This window comes from Neopelma chrysocephalum, unplaced genomic scaffold, assembly GCF_003984885.1.
Source record: "Neopelma chrysocephalum unplaced genomic scaffold, ASM398488v2 Primary Assembly neopelma1_24, whole genome shotgun sequence".
Lineage (NCBI taxonomy): Eukaryota > Metazoa > Chordata > Aves > Passeriformes > Pipridae > Neopelma > Neopelma chrysocephalum.
In genome coordinates, this window is record NW_020897693.1 from 34,466,572 (window position 1) to 34,489,000 (window position 22,429).

Genomic DNA, 22,429 nt, shown 5'->3' on the forward strand with positions numbered 1-22,429 from the left:
TACATCCTAACCTGTCCCACAGATTATGGGGGGATATCACACCTATGACCTCTCTCCTGTTGTGTTACATGGCCCAAAAGAAAGGTCAAGGTTTGGAAACCTGTGTGTCATTTCCACTTTGCAGCACTGGAAATGCTTGAGATGGAAAACTGAAAACCTGAGACAAGATGACAGAACATGCCACTGGGCTGCAGGCCTGTTCTCTCTGAACATGTTATTTTGAACCTAAGGTCTGGACTTCCCATGCTTTGAGGCAGAGCCAGAAATTCTGAACCGACCTGACGCATTATCGGTCAGCTAAGCTGCCTGACAAAATTTAAATCATGTTTCTCTATCATTGCATTGCATCGTGAGATTATATTCTACTGGCAATCTACATTGACCTCCATGGTGCAAGTGTCCTCACATGTGTCATGGACGTCACCTGACTGTGAATATTGTGGAATGTGCAATCTAGTGCAGATAGGAGAGAATCTGAATTTCAGGCATGTTGAAGTGTGCTGCTATTGATGCTCAAGAGACGTCTGATTTGAAACAAAAAATTTCATATTAGCTGAATGTAATGGAACAGGTATGTTACATGAAAGGTATTGTGTTTTGGATGTTTCTAAATTAAAATTTTTTGAATTTCTGTTCCATGGAAATCCTAAACAATACTTTTGTCCAAATTTAGGACAAAGGCAAATGCTGGCTTTCTTACATGGTACAAATTCTTAATCTAACTCTATTCCTTCTCTGAATAGTTTACTCAGTAGATAGAGCATTATGTATCAATCAGATATATTGTCGTTATCTTTTGTTTGTCAATCATTACAACTAGTAGGTAGTTTTGTCTCTTTTGGATATTAACTGATTGCAGGGCTGTATAACCATATGAGTCCTTTATTATTCAACATATTCATGACTATGACTACCCTTCATCTATTTTTCATCTTCAAATGGTGAAAATTAAGGCTATTTCTAAAATGACCCATTAATATAAAATAAAAGCTTAGGGCTCAGCAAAATAAATCTGAATTAAGATTTCTCTCTCTGATCTTTGTGAATCATCTCCTTGTGTGCATGGAACTCACACCCATAAGGTGATACAACGGGACTTGCGAGGAGTGATATTGGAAGAACTGGTTACTGGAGAGTCAAAGAGAAGAGACACATTTACCATCATCTTCTGGGTAGGCAAGTGGTGTATTAGGCAAAGTCTCTGCATCTGTGGATTTCCTGTCGAGTCTTTCAAGCTTCAAACCCAGTGAGTGTAGCAACAGAACTGCCTTGTTGGTATGCCTTTACATCAATAAGGGGCTTAAAATGTGGATAATGCAGTTCAGAATAATGCAGTTCTAGGGATTTATAACAGGCTTGTAATAAAATCCATAGTCTTCTAGGGCTTCCTGATTGTTGTTACAGTGCTTAGAGTGGCTCATGGGAAGGGAGCAGCAGTTGAGAAAGTTTTTTGTGAGCGGAAGAGTATTGCCATCTACATGCACAAAGGAAGTTTTAAGTCCCTACAGTAGCAGCCATGGAAGCCAAGCACTGTTCTATCCTTCTGTCCTTCTCAGAAATGTGCCTGCTACTTTTCAGGTGGGAGTTCACAGCTTTCCAAAAGCTTTTGAAGCTTAACCAGGGAAAGTGCAGTATTTCATGATCTAGCACCTGACTGCTGCTTACTATTCACAAATCTTGTGCTTGGATTTAAAAAACCACTTCCAGTGCAACCTGAGGTCTATTAGTCTTGTGTTTTCTGTTTGCCTCAGTGCACCTGTACAGAGAACTCTGTGCAGAAGGACCTTTTCTGTGCAACTTCTGTAAAGTATTTCTGTGTCTGAAACCCTACAGACAAACTTGCTACTGGTAGGGAGCCCCAGGGCCCATGTCCTGCTTCCCTGTGCAAGCAGGAGGCTGATTTGAGTTGTACTAAATGTCCAAGTGCTCTTTTGTGGAGCAGGAGCCAGGTGTGCCACCCTGAGGAGGCGAACAGTGCTGTTGTTACACCTCTGTGTATTCCCTTTTCCTCTCATAGTGTCAAGTGCTCACATTTCTGGGTATTTTAGTTATCAGCCGCATGAAGTAAAATTTTGGTTAATCCAAGCACTGGGGCTTATCTCACCTGCTTTTCCAAACTCATTTTCCTGCAAGTGATAAACACTTGTGGGGAGATTTGTTTTTGTTGGAGTATTTTTTTGTTTGGGGGGTGTTGTTTTTTTGTATTGTGGGGCTTCGGGGGTTTTTTGTGTTGATATTTTTCCTTTCCAAAAATAAGAGCCTCTGTTGATGTTTGTATATACTCAGGCACCTAGATCAGGGACATGTCCCTTGAAGCATAGGACAACCCTGCTGAAAATCAGGTTGCTTATTCAAGTTCCTAAATGAAGCTTTACAGGTTCAATATTTGAATTCCTTTCTTTGAAAACTGGGGCTTAAAAATAACCTTTCTTACCTCATGCAGATCACTGGAGAGATTTTCCTCTGACTTTTACAAAGTACCTCTCCTCTCACCAGGACTTGGGCTATGATGCCTCATTTAGAAGGGCTAATTTAAGTGAATGGCAATGAAGAAGAAACCAGAAAAAGAGAGATGGGTTTTCTTCAGCAATCAGATGCTGAAAATTATTTAGCTTTAAAGACTTTCTTGGTTATTTCTATCTAGTCTTTCCTGAGTTTCCTTGTAGAAAGGCTTTCTAAAAGGTTAGAATCAGGAAGCAGGGAGTAGCTTGTGCCCTCAGTGCTGTACTAATTCCAAACTCAACTCTCCTGAGGAGCCCTATCCACAATTTAAGAAGGAGCTGGGTAGGACTTCGCTGTGCTCCCCAAGCTCAGGGAGGCATTCTGCTCTTCCCAGTCCCTCCTGTTCTAGAGAAGTAGGGTGAATATAGAATTTCTTGAATGATCAAGATCTGGTGTACAATTTTCAGGTGCTCCTATTATGTCTGCACTGGAAATTATGTTCCAAGTTGTTTAACAGTCAAAGGTCTAATTTTGCAGAAAATAGGGTAATTTTGCAGTTCTCCAGCATAAAAAACATGTTCTATCACTTTAATAGTCCTCCGCTGTTTCTTAGTATCTCTCATCTAAAGGCTTTAAAGTACAGTTAAACCGTAATGAATAAAGACTCGCAATCTTCCCAGAAGGTAGGTTTGGTGTTCGTTATCATTTTGCAGATGAGCAAACTAGGACACAGAGAGGAAGTGATTTGCCTTCCAAGGGGACATGTGAAGAAATCCAAACTGTGATCCTGTCATCCATCATTTGATTTTTTTAAGCCGTTTTTAGGTAAATCTTGTGCCATGGTATCGGTGAGGTTCTACCAGTTTTTTTCAGATCAATGTAAATATTATCTAGGTAAAGGAAATCTCTCTAATAAGCAACAGCTCAAAGTAAGGCCTTGCCTATCAGATTATGTGTTTTTTTTCTGACCTTTCCTTCTGGGTCACATAATCTACTGTTCATTACACACAGAGACTTGACTCAAATTCTGTTGTTGCATAGAGAGTTGCAAGTGCACCCTTGTGTGCTGACGCTCTTCTGCAGGACTTTGCAGCACCCCCAGCTGCAGCAGTGAAGGGGAATCTCTCTCTGAGCCCCCTGCGCTGGCAGTTGGGCTGCTGGTGTGACCGCCAGCCACTGGGAGGTTGTTGGAATTTCGATGAGTTAATCTCATCACTTTATCACAGGGCACTTACAGAAATTACAGGGAGCTGTGAGCAGCTCACTGTGCTGGCAGCCAGCCCCAGGACCCATAAAAGAAATTGAGACACAAAAAAAAAAAAGTCAGAGAACTTTGTTAAACTTTTGGAGATGATAGTTTTTCGTGATTGAGTTCTGCTTGGGTAATGCTGATTGTGCCTCCCCTGGTCATGTCGCTGCTTCCTGCAATAATGGCAGGTATTGCCCCCAGCTGTGGCTCTCAGTCCATGCAGCACACAGCATGTTTTTGGGCCTGGCATAAAGTGCCATTTGCTTTGGCAGCATTGTCGTGTGTGAAGAGGGTACAGTGAGCCTCACCCCTAGCATTTGCACCTATAGAGAGGACTGTAAGACAGTTGCTGGTGCTTTCTTCCCTCAGACTGGGCACAGTGTGTGGAAGAGACACATGAGCCCGTGTTAAATGTGAAGGCAAACAAGCATGCTGAATGGGATGTCCTACCAGTGCTGAATGTATTCTTTCATATGTGCTAACTAGCAGACTACGGGCTGCTGCACTACCTGGTGACCACTGCTTTGCTGTCCAGGAAGGGGTGCTTGCCCAGTGCTCACTCTCCTCTGGCTCTGCTCCTTTAACAGTCATGATCCCAGTACAGAAATGCCTTTGAGAACTGCTTATTCAAGCTGTGTGCATCCGGCATGTGTATGGTAACTAGTACGTGCACATACTCTGACACTATCACATTTAGTTGTGATATATTTTTTGTAGACCCTTTCCAGTACTTTACTTGTCAAGGGGACCAGGGCCTGGAGGCATGGGGAAGGTGGGGGATCTTCTTGACACTGTGGAGGGACCTTGAGCTTTCAGATGAGGGCTGTCACTGCCTCCAGCTGCTATAAAGCTCAGTGCCCTTGGTGTAGTGTCTCTGTGTAAGGGGTCAAATTTTTGGCCTTTGGACCACAAAACGTGAAATCTTGTGTCTCTCTAGAACTCTCATCCTGGGTTTGGTGAGAAAGGTTAAGACTGAAACAAAGGCAAAACTTTAACAAAGTGAGACTCTGTTTGAGTTTTATCCCAGGTTTGTTCCTGCTGTGTTCCTTCCTGTGTGGGGCACAGCAAGTGTCTGATCATGAGATCTTGGCCACTGTACTCATGGGTCTGTAATGTGCTGAAACTCTGTGTTTAGAGCAGGAGTTTGTTTATTACCTTGAGATCAAGCTTGAATCTCAATTTCCAGCTCTCTGAGAACGTTGATATGTGGCTGCAGGTGCTGCACAATGACGACATACAGCCGGATCGGAAGCAACTTGTGCAGCACACTGTGCTCCTGCAGATAAACTGTATTTGGGGGGTAGATGAGCAGTGGTGAAGAATGGGGTGGCTGGGGTGGAGCTTAGGGTCAAGTTGCAAGTCTTGTGACAAGCAAGAGGTAGAATGTTTGTAACTAACAGGCCAATCACCTTTAGGCTTTGGGAGCTGTGTGTTCCTGGAGTCTCACCCAGAATGGGCCAAGAACACAGAAATAAATAGTGCTTTCTTTCTACTGAATCTGTGCTCTGCTTTTCCACTCAGATTTTCAAGAGGCTTTCCAACAGCTTAGTTAGCCCCAAGGTCTAATCACCACGCCCAAAGATTGATATATATCAGATTGTTGATCTTTATTTAGAGAGGGAAGGGTCTTGCACTAGAATATAAAAATCCATTACAGAAGTAGGAACGAAAATCAAGTCCTGTCCCAGTGTTAACAAACTGTAAACTCTGCTTCTAATCTGATGTTTTACAAAGTCCATACTGTTGTCTCAGCTCTTACCTACATTTCTCCCTACAGCTCTGATTGAACTACTGAATCTCAGTTTCCTGCTTTCAATCATCAGACCAACTTTTCCATTCTCCTGAATTGACTGTAGAGCTTAGATACCCTTTTCAGTGCTGCCGGATTTACCAGTATCTAGACTGTCTTAAATGTATTGCCATTGTCAATGCATCACTGCCAAGCTTAGATTTCTAGTCCATCCCTGCAGCAAACATTGAATAGCCCTCTTCAGAAACATCACCTCAAAACAAATGGCAAGATGGAGAGAGCTGTTTCTGTTTGTTGCCTTCTAGTACCAAATAATTGTTACCTTCCACTGTGATCCAGCATAATTCCACTTACATCCTCATATCAGACTCTTGCTCCATGTTTTAGTTACATTCTTGGCTTCCAGTACAATACGATTTGACTAGAAATAAATTTGGGATGCTTCTTTCCCTGTTTTGTCTTGGAGACAGTGTTGCAACGTGATCGTAAACGAAAAGGGAATGAGAAGCGATAATGCTCTGTGCGAAGGGATGAGAGGCAGGTGCACAAGAACTAATAAAGTAAAACTGTAAAGATTTGCACAGGTAACCTATGTTCATTTTACAGGACGTCTTATCTCTTTCTCAATCTAGACCTACTGCTTCCCTGCTACCTGTAGTATGCCTACTGGCAGGAGGAAGCAAAGGAGAAAATGCTGGTTCCCCCAGTGAGGCAAGAAAGGACAGGTGCCATCCATCCCACAGACGTGGAGCAAGACTGGCAGCAAAGGAAATGCTGCTAATGTCTGAACTGCTCCCATGCTCAGCCCTGGACTTCAGGGAACAGGCCAGATTATAAAGGGTGCAGCACAGGGGATGATGACATACCTAGAGGACACGTGCCTCTAGTGCCTGAAAGCCTAGCATTGCAATCAGCCCCTTGGATAGGTCAGCTGGCTGTAGACTCACAGGATGTGTCTGTGCAAATTAGCGAGCAAACGTACAACATACACAGACTGATGGTGTTGGGAATATCTGGGCACTACAGCCTGTCCCTGGATCAGTGGGGAAAATGTGATTCCTGGGTGACCATCTCTGTGTTTGATTTCAGGGAATATTGAATACAGCTGCCCGGCTACCAATGAATGTGAGATCACGAAACGGAGGCGCAAATCCTGTCAGGCCTGTCGCTTCATGAAATGCCTCAAAGTGGGGATGCTAAAAGAAGGTAAGAGAGTCAGAATGAGAATTTTTCTCTGTCCTGACAGTGCCTGGGACTCCAGGCCTTGCAGGATCTCCGAGGCTAACTACATGCTTGCCTACTCTGGCTTTCTGAAGGAATCTTTTTATAGGCTTTGTAAAAGAGTCAGGATAGGCGGTGACTAAGAGGGCAGTCCAGAGAGGAGAGTGGTTCTAGTTAGCACCCTTATGCTAGGATATTATTTCTACTACTTGCAAATTTGACAAATAACTGGAAACTGGCTGTGCCAGACTGTTTCCTTTCCCAAACTAACCCTGCGCTGGAGGGTGTTGCTCTTCTTGCCCCCAGGTCATTTTTCATTGTTGAGGAGGAGGTCTTTCGTGGTCATGACTGGGTTGGCTGGACATCATAAGGGAAGGACAGAGTTAATGCACAGCTGTGGCACCCTGTGCAATGAAGGTCTGCCCATATTACCACTCAAGAGACTTTCTGAAGATGGGTGGTAGCACAAGTTTGTCTGGGAGCTGTGGATTGCTGCCCTGCATGCTCAACCTGTGTTGTGCTCAGTCTGTTGATGTGTTCAGAGGTCTCTGAGCAGTATTCAGCTTCTCTCTTGTGCTGTTTTTCCTCCTCCTCAATCCTTATCCATTCAAGGTGAACCATAGGGAATTCAGTGGCAATTAAACACATTCTTATAGATTGACTTTAAAACTTTGTTTCCCTTGGGTCCCTCTGGGAAAGGCAGTGAGGGGAGGAGGGGGAGGGAAGGAGAAGCATTGCATGTAACCTCCTTCATTGCTGTACCTGGCTGAGCATGGTCCCCTCAGCTTAACCACAAGGAACAGCAGCTGGCTGTGGACTGCAAGAGTCCTGTATGCTGGAGCCAAGACACTAGCACACAACTCTCTTCCAGGTCATAACATCATAGCAGCTGGTGATGAATTGTATGATGTCACTTGAGTGTGTATTGCTTTTCAGTAGGGCTCTCTCATTTCTTGAGAGGCAGGCTGATGGAAGCCAATGTTGTAAAGAATGTAGATTAGGTGTTAAACCAGTTTTGTTTTTCGATGGATGTGTAGTTTCTGTCGTTAAAAATCTTCCTTCTAGAGCACACGAGCTACCAAGGGGCCGAGATGCAGACTTGTGTAGTCTGGCCCACCCTGGCCTAGATGTAGAGGTGGTAGACTCAGAGGATCTTGATCTACTGCTGGGAAGGAGGCACCTACTTTGTAGTTAGAGAGAGACCACTGAAAACCTGCTTCTCCTCATGTGATAGTTCAGGGAGGAGATGTATCCCCTTTCTACATGCCAATACACACTAGTGACATTGGCTTTAGTGGGAGCGCAGGTTTATAATGCACTGTAGCCTATTCATATGAATCCCATAAAACAACCTTAAAGGCCTGTAGTGGCTCCAGTACTGGAGCAGCAGAGCGGCAGCATGGGTCCAGGCTTGCTGGCTGCCTATATCTATGCTGCCCTGCATCCAAGCAGTTGAGTCTCTCAGAGCTGGCAGCTGTTGGAGCGGAGTCACAGGAGCTGGTGCTGGCATGCTGACTGTGTGGCCAAGGTGTCTTCTGCTTCCAATTTTGGAAGTTCAACACTCTTCAGAGCAGGGTCCTGTGAAGGTTTTGTGTCTTAGCTTTCAAGTTGTGGGAAAACAGTAAACTCCTTCCAGACCAGAGTTAGTCTGGAAAGCAGCATAGATTCACTCACACTATGCTGTGCATGAACCCCTGAACTCTATGGGATACTACTCATGGCAAACTGAAATTTGACTCCAAGGCTGCTTTTGTGCTGAAGTGTATTTAGTTATTCATATCGGGATTGATCCGGCATCATTAAAGTCACTGGGGAAGAGTGGTTTGCTATTGATGCTAGTGTGTCTGTGATCCTGCCCATAATGTTTAGTGCTGTGGAATATACAGCATAAAGATTTATTGATAGCAATGAGATACAAGAGCTCATGATAATATCAAGAGGAGACTACACTAGCAATTTGCAAATAGGACTCCTCTGCCCTAACACAGAGTAGTCAAGTGATGTTGGTCAGGCATTTTATTTTCTCTTTCTTTTGCTCAGTATTCCAAGCTGAGAATAAGGGTCCTACTGCTTTGCTTTGCAAAAGGATTATGAGGACCAATTAGTTAACTTTATGTGAAGCCTGGTGGAAGCACAAGGTATTAATATACAGAATTCAATCAATACACATCTTTAAAAGCCAAATCCAAGAAGGGAGAAAAATGGTTTTACACTCTTTGGTCTCCGCAGAGCCAGGAGTTTCTAGAAAGAACAAATCCACAATTGTTTGATTTGCTCAAAATGCAGAATTGACAAGGGATTTTGGATTAGAAAGGGTTCATTAGTCTTTTCCATCGCTGATCGGTCATCTTATTAGCTCATCCATTCCTTTTCTGGTGCCAAGACACAAGTGTTCCCAGCTGTACAGTTCTAATAGTTTAACTGTTTTTTAAAATCCCCAATGTCTTGGTTTCCCCAGAGAGCCTATTCTACAGTCTCCAGGCATTCATTAGGACAAGATGTGTCTTGATATTTGACCTATGGTTTTTTTCCCTTGGTGTATCTCTTCATCCCTGGGTTCATCCATGGCAGAAGGTTGCTAAGCCATGTTTTTCCTCCTGCTTGATTATCACAAGTTTGGAGGAAAACAGTTGTTTGTTTAAAGGCAAGATCTAGAAACCAGTTCTTCTCTTGGCATGTTTCTCCTTGATGTCCTTGGCAGAGGGTTTGTAACTTAGTGGGGATGTTTCTGTGTCAAGGAACTGTTCTTTTGTTCAAGAAGAAAAGTGTGATATTCCATTAGTAACTAATTAAGGGCTTCATGATTTCTTCTCATTTTCCTGGTTATTCTCACCATGCATGATGTACATACCATTTCCTGCCTGCTGGGCATGTGGCATGAGCCTGTTCTTCAAGCAGAAGGCACCAGTACTCAAAGACGGCAAAAACAAGTAGCCACAACTTCAAGTTCTGCCTAATACTTGAAGTGCTCGGCTTGATGCTGCAGGAGGGACTTAGGTCCTCCCCTTAGAGCCTGCATATATGGTCACCAGACATCTCTCCTCCCTACATGGGCTGCAACTAGGCAAACAGCTGTGAATGTAGCCCTTTAAGATCTGGGGAGACTTCCCCTAACATAGAAGTGCAGGTTATTCAGGCAGTGCTGAGTGAATGAGGATCAGGGCACAAAGAGAGCCAATGGACCAATCAATAGGTGTCTCAGATATCCAGGCCACTTTCTTTGAGAGAGCTCCGATCAATGTATTGCAACAAGGGAACTGCACGGACACCAGAGCTTTGCTGTCTCAGGTTCTCCTGTCGTGACGCTGCAGGGCAGGCAAGACTCACTGGGAAAAGTGGCAAGCAGAACACTCTGCCCACAGAGCCCAACTGGCTCAGATGTCTCAAGTGTTGGCCTGTCTGGCTGCCTGTCTCTCACTTTCCCCTTCCATCTGGAATGTGCCCCCAGAGAGCATTAATTAGCCCTCACTAACAGGCTCCTATAGGAAGCTGCTGAGCGTGGAGTCTAGGATTCCAGCAGATTCCAGTCCCAGTGCCCCTGTGGAGAGGCATTGTCCCCAGAAAACCTGTGCTCTGCTGCTCTTGGCCTTGCTGAAGCACCAGCAGACAGTGAGAAATGAGCATCTTCACAGCTTTGTCTGGTAGAAGTGCATGCCCCTCTGCTCTGCAAAGCTCAGGGAAACCTGAGCAACCTGTGATAATGCTCACTGCAAATGGAGAAGGTGATACCTACATTCATGTCTGGCCAGTGGGGATGGCCGGTAAAAGAAAGCATGCCCTCCAACTTGCAAGGGAGAGGCATTTTTCAGAGCTGGGCATCCTTGGTTTTGTCCACCACATTGCCTCTTTGCTCCCATCACTGTCTGTCTTGTGACTACAATGACCAAATATAGCTCTTTAACTCTGGGCTCTACAGAGTAGATCTAGATCTCTCTGGCCTTCTGGAATGATGGATAGAGAAATTTCAGCAGTTTGGCAGGTCTCTTTTAAAAACTCAATATACCTTGTCAGTTTACCTTGTCAGTTTTAGAGAGAATATAGCCTTGCCATTCACGCTCTAGCCACCCATGGCCTTTCTGTTCTACAGCAATTTGTTTGTCTTCAAGACGCAGATGTAATTTCAGATGACACATGGCTTGTGTATGTGGGTTCAGAGGTTTTATTTTGGACATTGGCTGGTTAAACATGACCTCGCAGCTTTGCCCTCCACACCTCTGCTGCCTCTCTGAAGTTGCAATCCTGTGTGTCACCTTGTAGAGTGGCATTGTGACAAGGCCAGTGATGTCAGTCCTTCTCTGTGTGGCAGTGTGGTGGGTTGACCTTTGCTGGCCACCAGGTGCCCACCAAGTTGCTCTCTCACTCTCCTTCCTCAGCAGGACAGAGGCAGAAAATATGCTGAGAATGCTTGTGGGTTGAGATAGTGACAGGGAGATCATTCAGCAATTATTGTAATGGGCAAAACTCGACTTAGGGAAAATTAATTTAATTTATTGCCAGTTAATAAGAGAGTAGGATGTTGAGAAATAAAAACAAAACCAAAACCACTTTCCTCCTACTTCTGCTTCTTCTGAGGCTCAACTCACTCATGACACCTACCTCCTCTGCCCCAAGCAGCACAGGTGAACAGGGACTGGGAGTTTGTGGTCAGTGTATCACACTTCATGTGTGCTGCTCTTTCCTCCTCACACTGTTCTCCCACTGCAGTGTGAGATCCCTCTCACGTGATACAATTTTTCATGAACTTCTCCCAAGTGAGTACTTCCCATAGACTGCAGTTCTTCACAAACTGCTCCAACATGGGTTCTTTCCACAGGCTACAGTCCTTCAGGAACAAGCTGCTCCAGTGTAGGTCCCCCACAGGTCACAGTTCCTTCTATAAAACCTACTTCTGCATGGACTCCTCTCATGGGCTCCTACCAGGAGCCTGCTCCGCCACAGACTTTCCACAAGCTGTAACTTCCTTCAGGGCATGTCCACCTGCTCCACTGGGGGGTCTTCCATGGGCTGCAGGGTGGATATCTACATTACTGTGGTCCTCCATGGGCTGCAGGAGGAAAACTTGCTTCACCATGATCTTCCCCATGGAGTGCAGTGTAATCTCTGCTCCGGCACCTGAAGCACCTCCTCTTCCTCCTTCTTCTCTGACCTTGGTATCTGTAGGGCTGTTTCTCCCATATTTTCTCACCCCTCTCAGCTGCTGTACAGCATGGTTTTACCCTTTCTTTAATATGTTGTCAGAGAGACACCACCTGCATTGTTGATGGGCTGAGCTTTGACCAGTGGTGGGTCTGTTTTGATTGTATTGTTTCTAAAGCTGTTTAGTGCTGGCACATCTGCAGAGAACCAAATGGAGCATAAACAGTTTGGAAAAAGAAACAAAGCTGGGTTACTAATTGCTTTCATGAAGTGCATGCACATGAAATCATGTGTTACATCACACAGTGACAAACCATTCAGCAAAGAAAATAACTGTCTAAAAAAAATCTTGTCCAGGCATTGAGATGTCATCCATTATTCCACCAACCTTTGAGTCTTCTTTTCCTTCTTAATAAAAATAATGTTTATTATGTTGCTGAAGAACTGTTGTCTTCTGCTCCCTGCCAGTGCTAAAATTTGTCTTTTCAGAGTCCTACTCATGACTGAGTCCTAAGAGTGGCTTTCTGAGATATGTGAGTGGCTTTCTGAGATATGTGAGTGGCTTCTGCCCAGTTTCTTGCAGACATCACTGGTTGGCTTCCAAGAAAGAGGGTAAAGACTGAAAGGGTCTTGGGGATGTGTCCTGTGATAGACAGGTATTACCTTATTTCAGAAAGCAGAAGATAGGAGTCCCCCAGATCTACATGCATTTCATGTGCTAAAAGCAGGAGTGGGAATTCCCAGGACAGGAAACGTGCCCTGAATGAGGTGTTTTGTCCCATTCTGAAAGTCTTTGAAGGCCTAGCCTCTTGGCTCTCAGGAGTCACCCAGCAGCTGTTTCTTGTGCAGTGAGAGTGAAGTCTACAAGTGCAAGGAAGGAGGGTAAAGGAAGATAGTCTTGATCTAGATGCAGAAAAAGGAGGCTTTTTAACAGCAAGACAGAGATTAGGCAATCATCCAGTAAAGACATATGATTTCTCTTACCTAGGTGACTCTCTTTCTTCCCAGAGCTGTATCTGTTGTGATGTTAGTAATTCCAAGTACAGTTATTCCTTTCCAAGGCTTTGTTCCTTTGCTCCTAATGCATTTCCATAAGAAATGCTAGAGAACATATTAAAATTTAACAGGGATCCCAAATTCTTTGTTACAAATCTCCCAAGCTCTTGGACTCCTATCTGTCTAATATTATATCTGATGTAATGATTGCTGGAATGTGTGGATACTGACACTGCATGGCCAGGTAGAGAAACAGGAAAGATAAATCAGCATAAGAGAGCCCAAAGTTCATTCAGCTTATCTTCCCCTTTCCCTCCTGTCCCTGGTGTCTTTGGGAATACCCTGCTTCACAGGAATTTGCAATAACCTGGTAACCCTTGTGCTGCCCAAGTGCCTGCATCTCTGTTAATGTTGGAGGTGGTCCCCACTTCAGAGATGGTGAGACTATAATCTCCAGATTTCAGAAGCAGCTATCTCTTAAATCCATGCTTCTCCTATTAAAGACCCTGGCAGATTAGGAAACCCTGTGGAACTTTGCTGGTATTTAGTCCTAACTCTTCTGTTTCTCTTACCAGCTGCTAATATCATAAATTTTTCCCAGGGAATCAAATCTGTCATCCTGAACAGACATGGCTCTGTGAGGTGGTGAATTTGGTGCAGACATCTAGTATCTGAACAAGGGTTTTCAAACACTGGCCATCTCGAACTAGTTCCACTTAGTAACTTTGTCTTCATCCTCTTCTGAAATCCAGATAACTGAATCAACAGCAGAGCTCCTTTTCAGCAATGTAAAGAGATGGAGAGTGTTTCATTTCTGTTTTCAAATGAAAAAATCTCTCAATGGAGCAAAGTGTTTCAAGCAACCTCCCCTTCCTGTCCCCATCCCTGCTTCCAGACCACGTGTTCTCAAAAAGACATTTGATTTCAGTGAAAGCTCAGCTGACCTCCCTGCGATATGCTTGGGTTCTCGCTTTGTGCTGCCTGGGAAGGATGAGGGCTCCTCCAGGGACCCTGGGTAATTGGGTTAGCGGCCAGCTCATGTCAGGAAATTAAAAGGTAGCCCTGATCAGGTTGCTGCTGTATGCAATTTAATGCCTTTGTATTTATAGAGCATTCTGCCTCCAGCTGCTGCCAGAAATACCCCTATTGGAGGTATCCTAATGAAAAATTGTTTTTCTTTCTCTAAAATATCCTTATGTTTAAAAACAGACAGGCAACCCCCTGTCCTTTGAAACAGGATCTCCAGGAGCAGTGAGTGGCATCTTGATGTCTGTACCATCCACACCCAACTATTTTCCAAGACATGAATTGAGTATTTGCAGTGTGGCTGGAGCTGAGCTGTGTAATGGTGTGACACAGAGCACATGCTGCCTTTGGTCCAAAGAGGAGGCTTCCAGTGGATGGGCTGTCCACAAAGGGCACAAAGGGCATAAGGGCACTTGGTATCTGTTTTCTGGACATAAGAATCGCACATCGAGGACTATCCCTACAACTTCTCCCACATTCAGTGGATTATGAATCTGTTTAGTTTGGTTTCTCCAATTCATTTTGAATTATTTATCTGCCTAGGTTCTTACCACACCTAATTAAATCTCCATTCTATCAAACATGAATTCCAGGTTCCATTGATATACATCTCTGTGGATTCAGAAAGACATCACCTCTGTACAGGTTTATGGTAGCATTCTGCTACCAAAAATAGTGCTTAGTGCACTTATGTACAGAAAAGAGGAAGCAGATAAAAACTGCAACAACCATGCAGGGATGTTTAGACCCCAGCCATTGTGCTACAAGCTTTTAGGCAGTTCTGACAACACACCAGGTAAGATTCTTTGAGGTATGCAAGAATGGGATGGGACTGAATACATGTCCCATGGCTCTACAGTAAATTAAGGTATGTGCATCAACATTTTCAGTCTCTGCTGACCTGTGTGCACCAGTCACTCAGCTCTGCCGAGATTCTCAATCCCTTCCTCTTGCTCACCTTTGAAGACTGTGCCAGCCCTTGGGCTGCAGGGTATCCTGAGAGGGTCTTTACTCAAATTGCCTGGCACAGCTGTTCCAATTTAAGAATTAAATGATAGTGGACAATAATTCTTACCGTTGGAAAAGCCAGTGCTGAGGTGAGAACTTCAGGAGAAGCTTCAAGGAAGGCTCAATCAGAGTTGCTCTAAGAGGATGGCCAAAGCAACAGCATGCTGTGTTGGTGGGTCTAACTCCCTCGCCTCTGTGGACCTCCGTCACAAGCAGGCCTCTCTCCATGCAGTGCTGGGAGCCTCTCCATTGTGTCACATATCTGAAAATTGTTGGTTTTGATCTATGCTTTTCTACCTGTTCCAAAATATGCTTCACCTAAATAGACTGAGACAGAAAACTGGACTGAGAAAGCATTGGGTGTGGGGCTCACTACAGAGAACAAGGTACTGAGGTATTCTTCCCATTTGCCCTTGAAGACCTTGTTAATTCCTGAGTTTCCAAGGTGTCTGCAGGAGCAAGGTGAGAGGGGCTCAGCATGGGAAGGAAGATGTACATTTGAGAGACAGCAGTGGCTAATGCTGCAGAGACAGCTCTGCAGAGCTGGCTCTCGTGCAGCTGGCACTGGTGGAGGAGGAGGTTTTCAAGCTGTGACTGGTTTTCAAGCTGTTTCGGTTGCACCAGACTCTGTATGCTTTGGACCAACCACTTGGGACATGCTGCTTGTGTTTCTGTGTGTGAGGAGCTGACACCTTGTGTTACTGCTCCAAGGCATGTGAGAGCCTCTGGTGCCAGGTATCATCAGGCATCTATCTCAGGGCTAACCTGTCTCTGTGAGTCCAGGGACTCTTCAGCCAGACAGACAGCAAAGAAACTTTCTTACCTAACATAATCTTGAAAACACCAAAGGTGGAAGAGGCTTCAGCATCCTGCTTCAACTGATCTAATCTCTCTGTAGGGCCTTGCAACATAGGAGGTGGATTTTCATCTCCACTGCCCCCTGCCCCAGACTAATTCCCTACCCTCTCTTTCCAAGTGTAATTTCCAGGCTTGTTGACCTGCACCATGCTAGTTGCTGTGTTCTTCTGGCTGCGCTGATCTGTAAGCCTCAAGTGCAAATGAGTTGGATAATTGAATCAGTCACCTACCAGAAGATTGTCATGAGGCTGACCTTTTTGCAGCAGTATAAAAGCCTAATAGTATAAAGGGGTCTTTTCCCCTTCCGAAGCTGGAGTCTGAGTAACAAAAGAGAGCCTAGTCAGGTTGCAGCCTCTCCATTCCTCTTAGGAAGAGATGCCTTTCCCTATAGTCTGTTTCTTCCCCATCTTGGCAAGTCTGACTTTTATGATCATCACTGCTCTCTGTTTCCTTGATAGGCTTCCTCCTGGTTCACTCATCCAAAAGCCACATCTTGCTGTCTCTCCTGAAGTTCAGAGCAGAAAGGAAGAGGGAAATTCTGTGGGAGACGCCTTGGGCACAACCCTTCTCACTTCCTTTCTTCTCTGGTCTTAGCCTATACCTTCTAGCTTCTTGGTCAGTGCCAATCCATGAACTTCAGGCTGCAGCTCCTGGGGACAGCTGCATGTGTTAGCTACAGAGCACCACCCCAGCTCAGACCCTGGGAGAGCAAGCAGGCTGTATTGGTGTGGAAACTGCAGCTCAAGGATTAGGTGGACAGTTGGCACAGGACCTGGCTGGTCTATCAGGGAAGCTCAGCAAAAGCAGCCCTTTTGCCATTGCTTCAGGGCCAGCACTTGCCCTGTGTTCCCTTTGGTTGTGTCCTTCTTGGGCTAGACTCATATTGTGCCATGCAAACCCCGTAGCTTGGCTCCTCTGTTAACTCTTTGGCAAGGTAGATCTTTCTGTTCCTATCAATTCATGGGCATGTGATAGGACTGGATGGAAAGTAAGGTGAGGCTAGTAATTTGATGCGACAGCTGATATTGGGCCTAGACTGCATTTCCCACTGGCCAGGGCTTAGCTTCATGGAGCTTTTAAGAGTATTTTTAGTCCCCAGAAAATAAAAGAGAAACTAAACCTGACTCTATGTGCTGTCACCTCTGCATACTCGGCTATTTTTACTTCCGACAGTCTAGGCCTGGGTCCAGCTTTTAAAAAAAGCTGGAATTATTTTACTTCCATTAAGAAAAAAACCCTAAAGCTTGATGTTATCAAGTCAGTAAGGGGACATCTGATCCCAAAGTTGTCAGGCAGACGTCTCTCCAAGGGGCATGTCAGAGAAATGCAGGGAGCTGGAACAGATCAGCAGATCAGCTCTCTCACTGCAGAGGTTTGGTGCTGGCACAGATCTCTCTGCAAGCACTTGGAACACGAGTGGCACCCACAGGACAGTTAGAAAACTGACATCCCTGCCCTAGGCAGGATGCTGAATCGAGAAGTCCTGCGCAAGTCCTGGCTCTGCACTTCTCCCTGCTAGGTCAGAGCGTCTCTGGCAGGCAGGGAAGCTGAGAGTGAGCTGCTGTTGAGCTGAGACTCAATCCCTATGGCATACACCACGGTCAGCTCCATATGTAGGTCAGATGGGGTGCCAGAACTCTTATTCAGGGTCCCTCCAAAGGTAACAAATTCAATGAACAGCAGCATTTTCTTACAATACATGAGAGTGGAAGGACCTGCCAGCAAGATAAGTTATCAAGGGGTGGTGCTTTCTAAACTTTGCCCTCTACTGTTGCATCTCACCTTCTTGCTCATAATGTCAAAAAGGGGGGTCCAGGAGTGCCTATGGTGGCGACAGTTTTGTAGGGTGAGTCACTTGTCTCCTTTGAACAGGCCAGTTGTAATCTCTGTGACAATAGGGTTTGTGCAGGAGCTGGAAGGCAACAGCTTTCTTTTGCTGCTGTCTCATGAGGGTGCAGCACCAAATTGTATCGAAAGGTCTTCAGTATGGACCAGCTGCATCTCATAAGTGGCTGCTGCACCTTGCAGTTAATGTTCAGGTGGCTGCACATAATGTTCAGGTGTGAAACCCGCCCTTGTGATTCCAGTGTACATATCACTCAGCCTTGCTCCAGCCCTCTCTCTTTCATCTCCCTTCTCCTTACACTCTCCCACTTCCATTCATATCCCAGTTTACATCCCTGTCCATTTCTTCTCTACTCAGTGCTTTGCTTCATGCTGCTTCTCTGATCTAACTCACCACACCTTGCCACTCCCATTTTAATGTCCTTTAGTGTCCCTTGCAGAGCTGCATCATAATCAGCCTACTTATCTTAAAATCAACCACAGAGAAAATCAAAGTAGAGGAGCAGACATTAAGTACCGCAAGTTCTGATTTTGGGCCATGCCCTTTCCTTCCATCTAGATATGACCCATTAGGCTGTCAGATCTTTGGGAAAGGGATTTTACCATGATGGTTATGTCTGGAGTGTCACAGTCAGGGACTCGAGGGATTAAATGCTTATGTTTACTGTAGCACCTGCTGGCCACTGCACTCAGCAGCTGGTGCAGGGATGTGCTACCATGGGGGTCAGTCTGTTCACCAGCTCTGCGGCTGGAGTGATGATGACAGGGTAGAACAGTGGCTCTGTGAGTGCTGATTGAAAATATTTGCCTCAAGGAGTGTCGCACAGGAAAGGGGAACAAGAGGAGGACAAACAGTTGTTCAAAATTAACAAGCTGAAGTCCTTGGGCAAACAGACCTCTATCTGCTCAGTGAGGGAAGGAGGGATGGAGGGTAAATCTCTCTGCATCTTTCTTATCTTTCTTTAATACACTTAAGTCCTTTGTGTCCTTATAATCTGATTGAGGGTCCCTAGTACCGCTGCAACCTGTGCAGCCATCCCTCTGCCAAGCACTGGAGGCATGCTTCTCCTTGGGAGGAAGAAACAAGCTCCTTCCCCCATTTTGTCCCTACTCCTCACAGTTCCTCCTCCCTTCTGCTTATCAAACTGCACAGCAAAAACATCCTGGAAGGCAGTGTGTTGGTTTCTGCTGGGCTGAGAATGGCACCTCCCTGCACGGATGACATCCTGACCACTGATGTGAAGGAATGCATCCTTTGTCTGGGAGGGTCCTGGGAAGCTCTGATTCAGTCCTGAAGTCTTGCAGCCTGTTCTGAATTCCTCTGTAATCTTTCAACAGTATATTCCTGATTCTTTTCATTTTTATACCTGGTTGCTTGGTTTACTGGCAGCTCCTGAAATTTGCGTCTCTCCCATCTTTCCTGGCTGAGGTAGATGTCACACATTCAGCAGAGCATGGAATAGAAGTCTTCTTTCTTAGCAAAACAGGGCACGTTTATAGAGGGAAAGAAATCATGGATGGAAATGAAAATTTCCTGCTTCATCCAGGACTTTATTAGTGTCGTTCCTCAGGGATCTCCCTAGATAACCTCAGGTTTGGGATTCCCTGGCTGTCCTTTCTGAAATTGGTCTCTGGAGCATGTTGGGGCACCCAGGAAGGAGTCTTGCCCACAGCCTACCTGCTGCTGGGAATGGAGAAGAAATAGGCATCATTTTCAGAAACAATACCATGTAATGGAGGAGAAAGGTGGACTTATGCTTAGGTATGTCAGAGAATTCTCCATACAGAGTCAGAAATAGAAAATGGGACGGGGAAGGAAATTACTCAGTGTGACCTGAGCTCACTTGTATCGGCTTCATGTCTTCCTTTCCATCTTCAATATCCGTGGTCCTCCCGCAGCAGCCACCTGCAACAGCAGTTCCCTTGCTCTGCAGAGCTCCACACCTGCTCGTTCCTGTTTCTCCTGCTCAGTGGGAGATGTTGCTGCCAGACTGTATCACTGAGTATTGTTGGCCTGGTGTTCTTGCTGCTTAAGGGGCAGTTGGTACTGTCTGTCAATCAAATCAGTTTGGGTGCTGTAGCCATAAAGCATATTGGGATCTAGATGTTGTTGCAAGTAGCAGTTTCAGGTGGTACAGGTGTGGCTGGTGTGAGCTTTACAGTAAAAGCTTTCTCCTTTCCATGGCATAGTAAGTAAGCATGACATTTAAACACGAAGTGACAGACATGTGCCTCCTTCTAGGGTAGAATATTCACCAGAAGACTGCAGGTGTTTTCAGGTGTACAAGTTGTTCAAAAAGCATCACTTCAAACCTGATGTGAGTGTTTGTTTTTAGTTGTTTGTGTTTATGTATGATATGATTGCAAAATATTAATAGCTCAATGTGATTAGTAAGTGTCTCACATAATTGGTTCCCGTGATCAGACTAGATAAACTACTGTGTGTTTCTAAGGAAGTACTTGTATAGTGTAAATTCAAAATTTTTTATTCTATTCGAATGCTCCTACATTTGTCTTGAAAGATTTTTTTTCTGCAAAAGCTGCTTTTCCCAGAAGACTAAGTTATCCCAATTTCACAAGAACTGATTACCAGAGACCATAGGGCTGGTCAGAAATAACTGATAACTGGACGAATATCTATGGGTTTTTTTCACAGTTTCTTTTTAACACTGTATTTTGTACTAATAGCACAATTTAGTTGCTGTTCCTGGTCTATTGATGCTGCTATGGTTTTTTGCAAGGTGACAGTCACTGGTACTTCCTAGTCACTGGGGACTATTTTCAATGTGCAATTTCCAGTTTGATTCACTGTATTTTGAAAGAGCTGCAACAAATTCTTCAGTGTCTCCCTACGTCATCTTTATCATGGCTTTATTGTAGTAGAAGTTGTTTCTGTTTATTTGGATTCTACTCTTATTACAGGTGCCTTACTTGATCAAGGCTGAAACATTTTTGTTGAATTCATAGTTCATTATCTGTTTGCTATAGGTCACTTTTTTCAAATATAAACAGTGAGAGGTCACAGAACATTTAACTTTTCATTTTTAAGAACAATCTAAAAGCTTAGTTTTATAACTGCAGGTTTGATTGACATTTAAAGTCTTTCTTTTTAAAAGCAAGATCATCTAGAGGGCATTGAGTTCTGAAGCTTTTCATTTGCCCATTAGACTGATGGTGATTCAAGAGTTTGAATGGGTTAATTTCTGTCTTCATTAATGTTTTGAATAAAAGTAAAGCTCACAGCAGCATGCTTAGAGCTGGAGGCAGTCTAGTTGGTATTAAGATTGCTGGGTTCAGCTGAGATCTCAAGTGTTTGAGAGAGGGAAGCTCCCTGGAGTATGGGGAACATCTTACTTAGCAAATTTAAGCATCTGAACGTCAAGGTTCCCTAAGGCACTGAGGAATCATGAGGATTTTTTTTGTTTTACCTGCAGGTGTTCGTCTGGATCGAGTCCGTGGAGGCCGACAGAAATACAAGAGGAGACTGGATTCTGAGAGCAGCACTTACCTGAGCTTACAGATCCCTCCCCCAGCTAAAAAGCCACGTATGTATTAGCCTTGAATTGTTGCCCTCTGAGCAGCCACTATATTTCTTTTCATTGATCTCCCAAAATGTACAGAATAGCAGTTGTCACTTCAGATTCCTGTGTCAGTCAACAGCACTAGGATTTTTTTCTTACAATCATAGTGTAGAGGTAGATTAGGTGGGCCTAAGGTACAGCTCAGGTACTGTTATTCATTAGGGTTAAATACAAGACCTTTCCTAGGAGATTATGTAAATCCATTTAGTGATAGTCCGATCTTTTCCTTTACCCAAGCTATGTTAACAAAACCAGTCCGATGCTGATTTCTCTTTTTAATACTACCCATAGTTCTTTAAACTTTTCCACATCCCACCAACTCCTTTGTGTCTCCTTCTCCCCTTGTTGGACCCTGTTGAGACAATGGCTGACAACATTACAGCAGCTTCCTGCTTTTGTCATCCCAGTGCAGAGCTGGCTTGGCACAGGCGGATCACTACAGCTTGTGTAGCTGCAGTGTAGTCTTCTCCTGTTGTCACCAAAACCATTACTGAGGTCCTATGGGTTCTGTAGTCATGTCTTATCCCAGGAGGGTCCACCTTTTGTCATGAGAAATATAACAACAACTTTTCCTTTGAAATGTGCAGTGACTAAGATCGTCTCCCACTTGCTGGTGGCTGAGCCAGAGAAGATTTATGCCATGCCTGATCCAACCATGCCAGAGAGTGACATCAAAGCCCTTACAACCCTCTGTGACCTGGCAGACAGGGAACTGGTGGTGATCATTGGCTGGGCAAAGCACATCCCAGGTAAACGGAATTACAAGGGTGTAACATGAACAGCAAAGGGAGCTATTATTTATCTCTGCAATTATCAGTTTTATCTTCAACCAGGTCTTTTTCGTGTAGTGATGCATGGAAAGTACCGTCACAGAAAACTGCTTGTGGTGGGCTCTCATTGGTAACAAACTCCAATGCAGCCTATGATGTAGGTGCATAAATCGATGACTCTGTATGTATGTGCCCTGGGATTATGCAGAAGGCTTTGATATGATACAGTGAAGTTCTCTGTTGTATTTGGCATTGAGTGGCTCAGTGAAAGCACTTGGAAAACAGCCTTTGGGATGGTACAGTGGACTTTTGTGATCTTGTACTACATCAACATGACCTTGGTCTGTTGTATTTATAGATGAATAAATGTTATGGCAGTGACTGGACTTTACTGCTAATAAAAAGGCAGGTACTCACCATGTCTGTAGTGGATGTTACAGAATCACAGAATATTCTGAGTTGGAAGAGACCCACAGGGTTCATCAAGTCCAACTCATAAGTGAATAGCCCATATAGGGATCAAACCCATAACCTTGGCATTACTAGC

The 22,429-nt window shown here is 44.6% G+C and overlaps 1 protein-coding gene across 3 annotated transcripts in view; it reads left to right on the forward strand.

Moving 5' to 3' along the window:
* Positions 1–22,429, forward strand: part of ESRRB (estrogen related receptor beta) — a 130,782-nt gene that overhangs the window by 92,056 nt on the left and 16,297 nt on the right. For all 3 annotated transcript variants that reach the window (XM_027672200.1, XM_027672210.1, XM_027672192.1), the window contains 3 exons: positions 6,531–6,647; positions 20,966–21,076; positions 21,700–21,861. In XM_027672200.1, the coding sequence (XP_027528001.1) occupies positions 6,531–6,647; positions 20,966–21,076; positions 21,700–21,861 (390 nt within the window). The remainder of the gene's footprint in view (positions 1–6,530; positions 6,648–20,965; positions 21,077–21,699; positions 21,862–22,429) is intronic.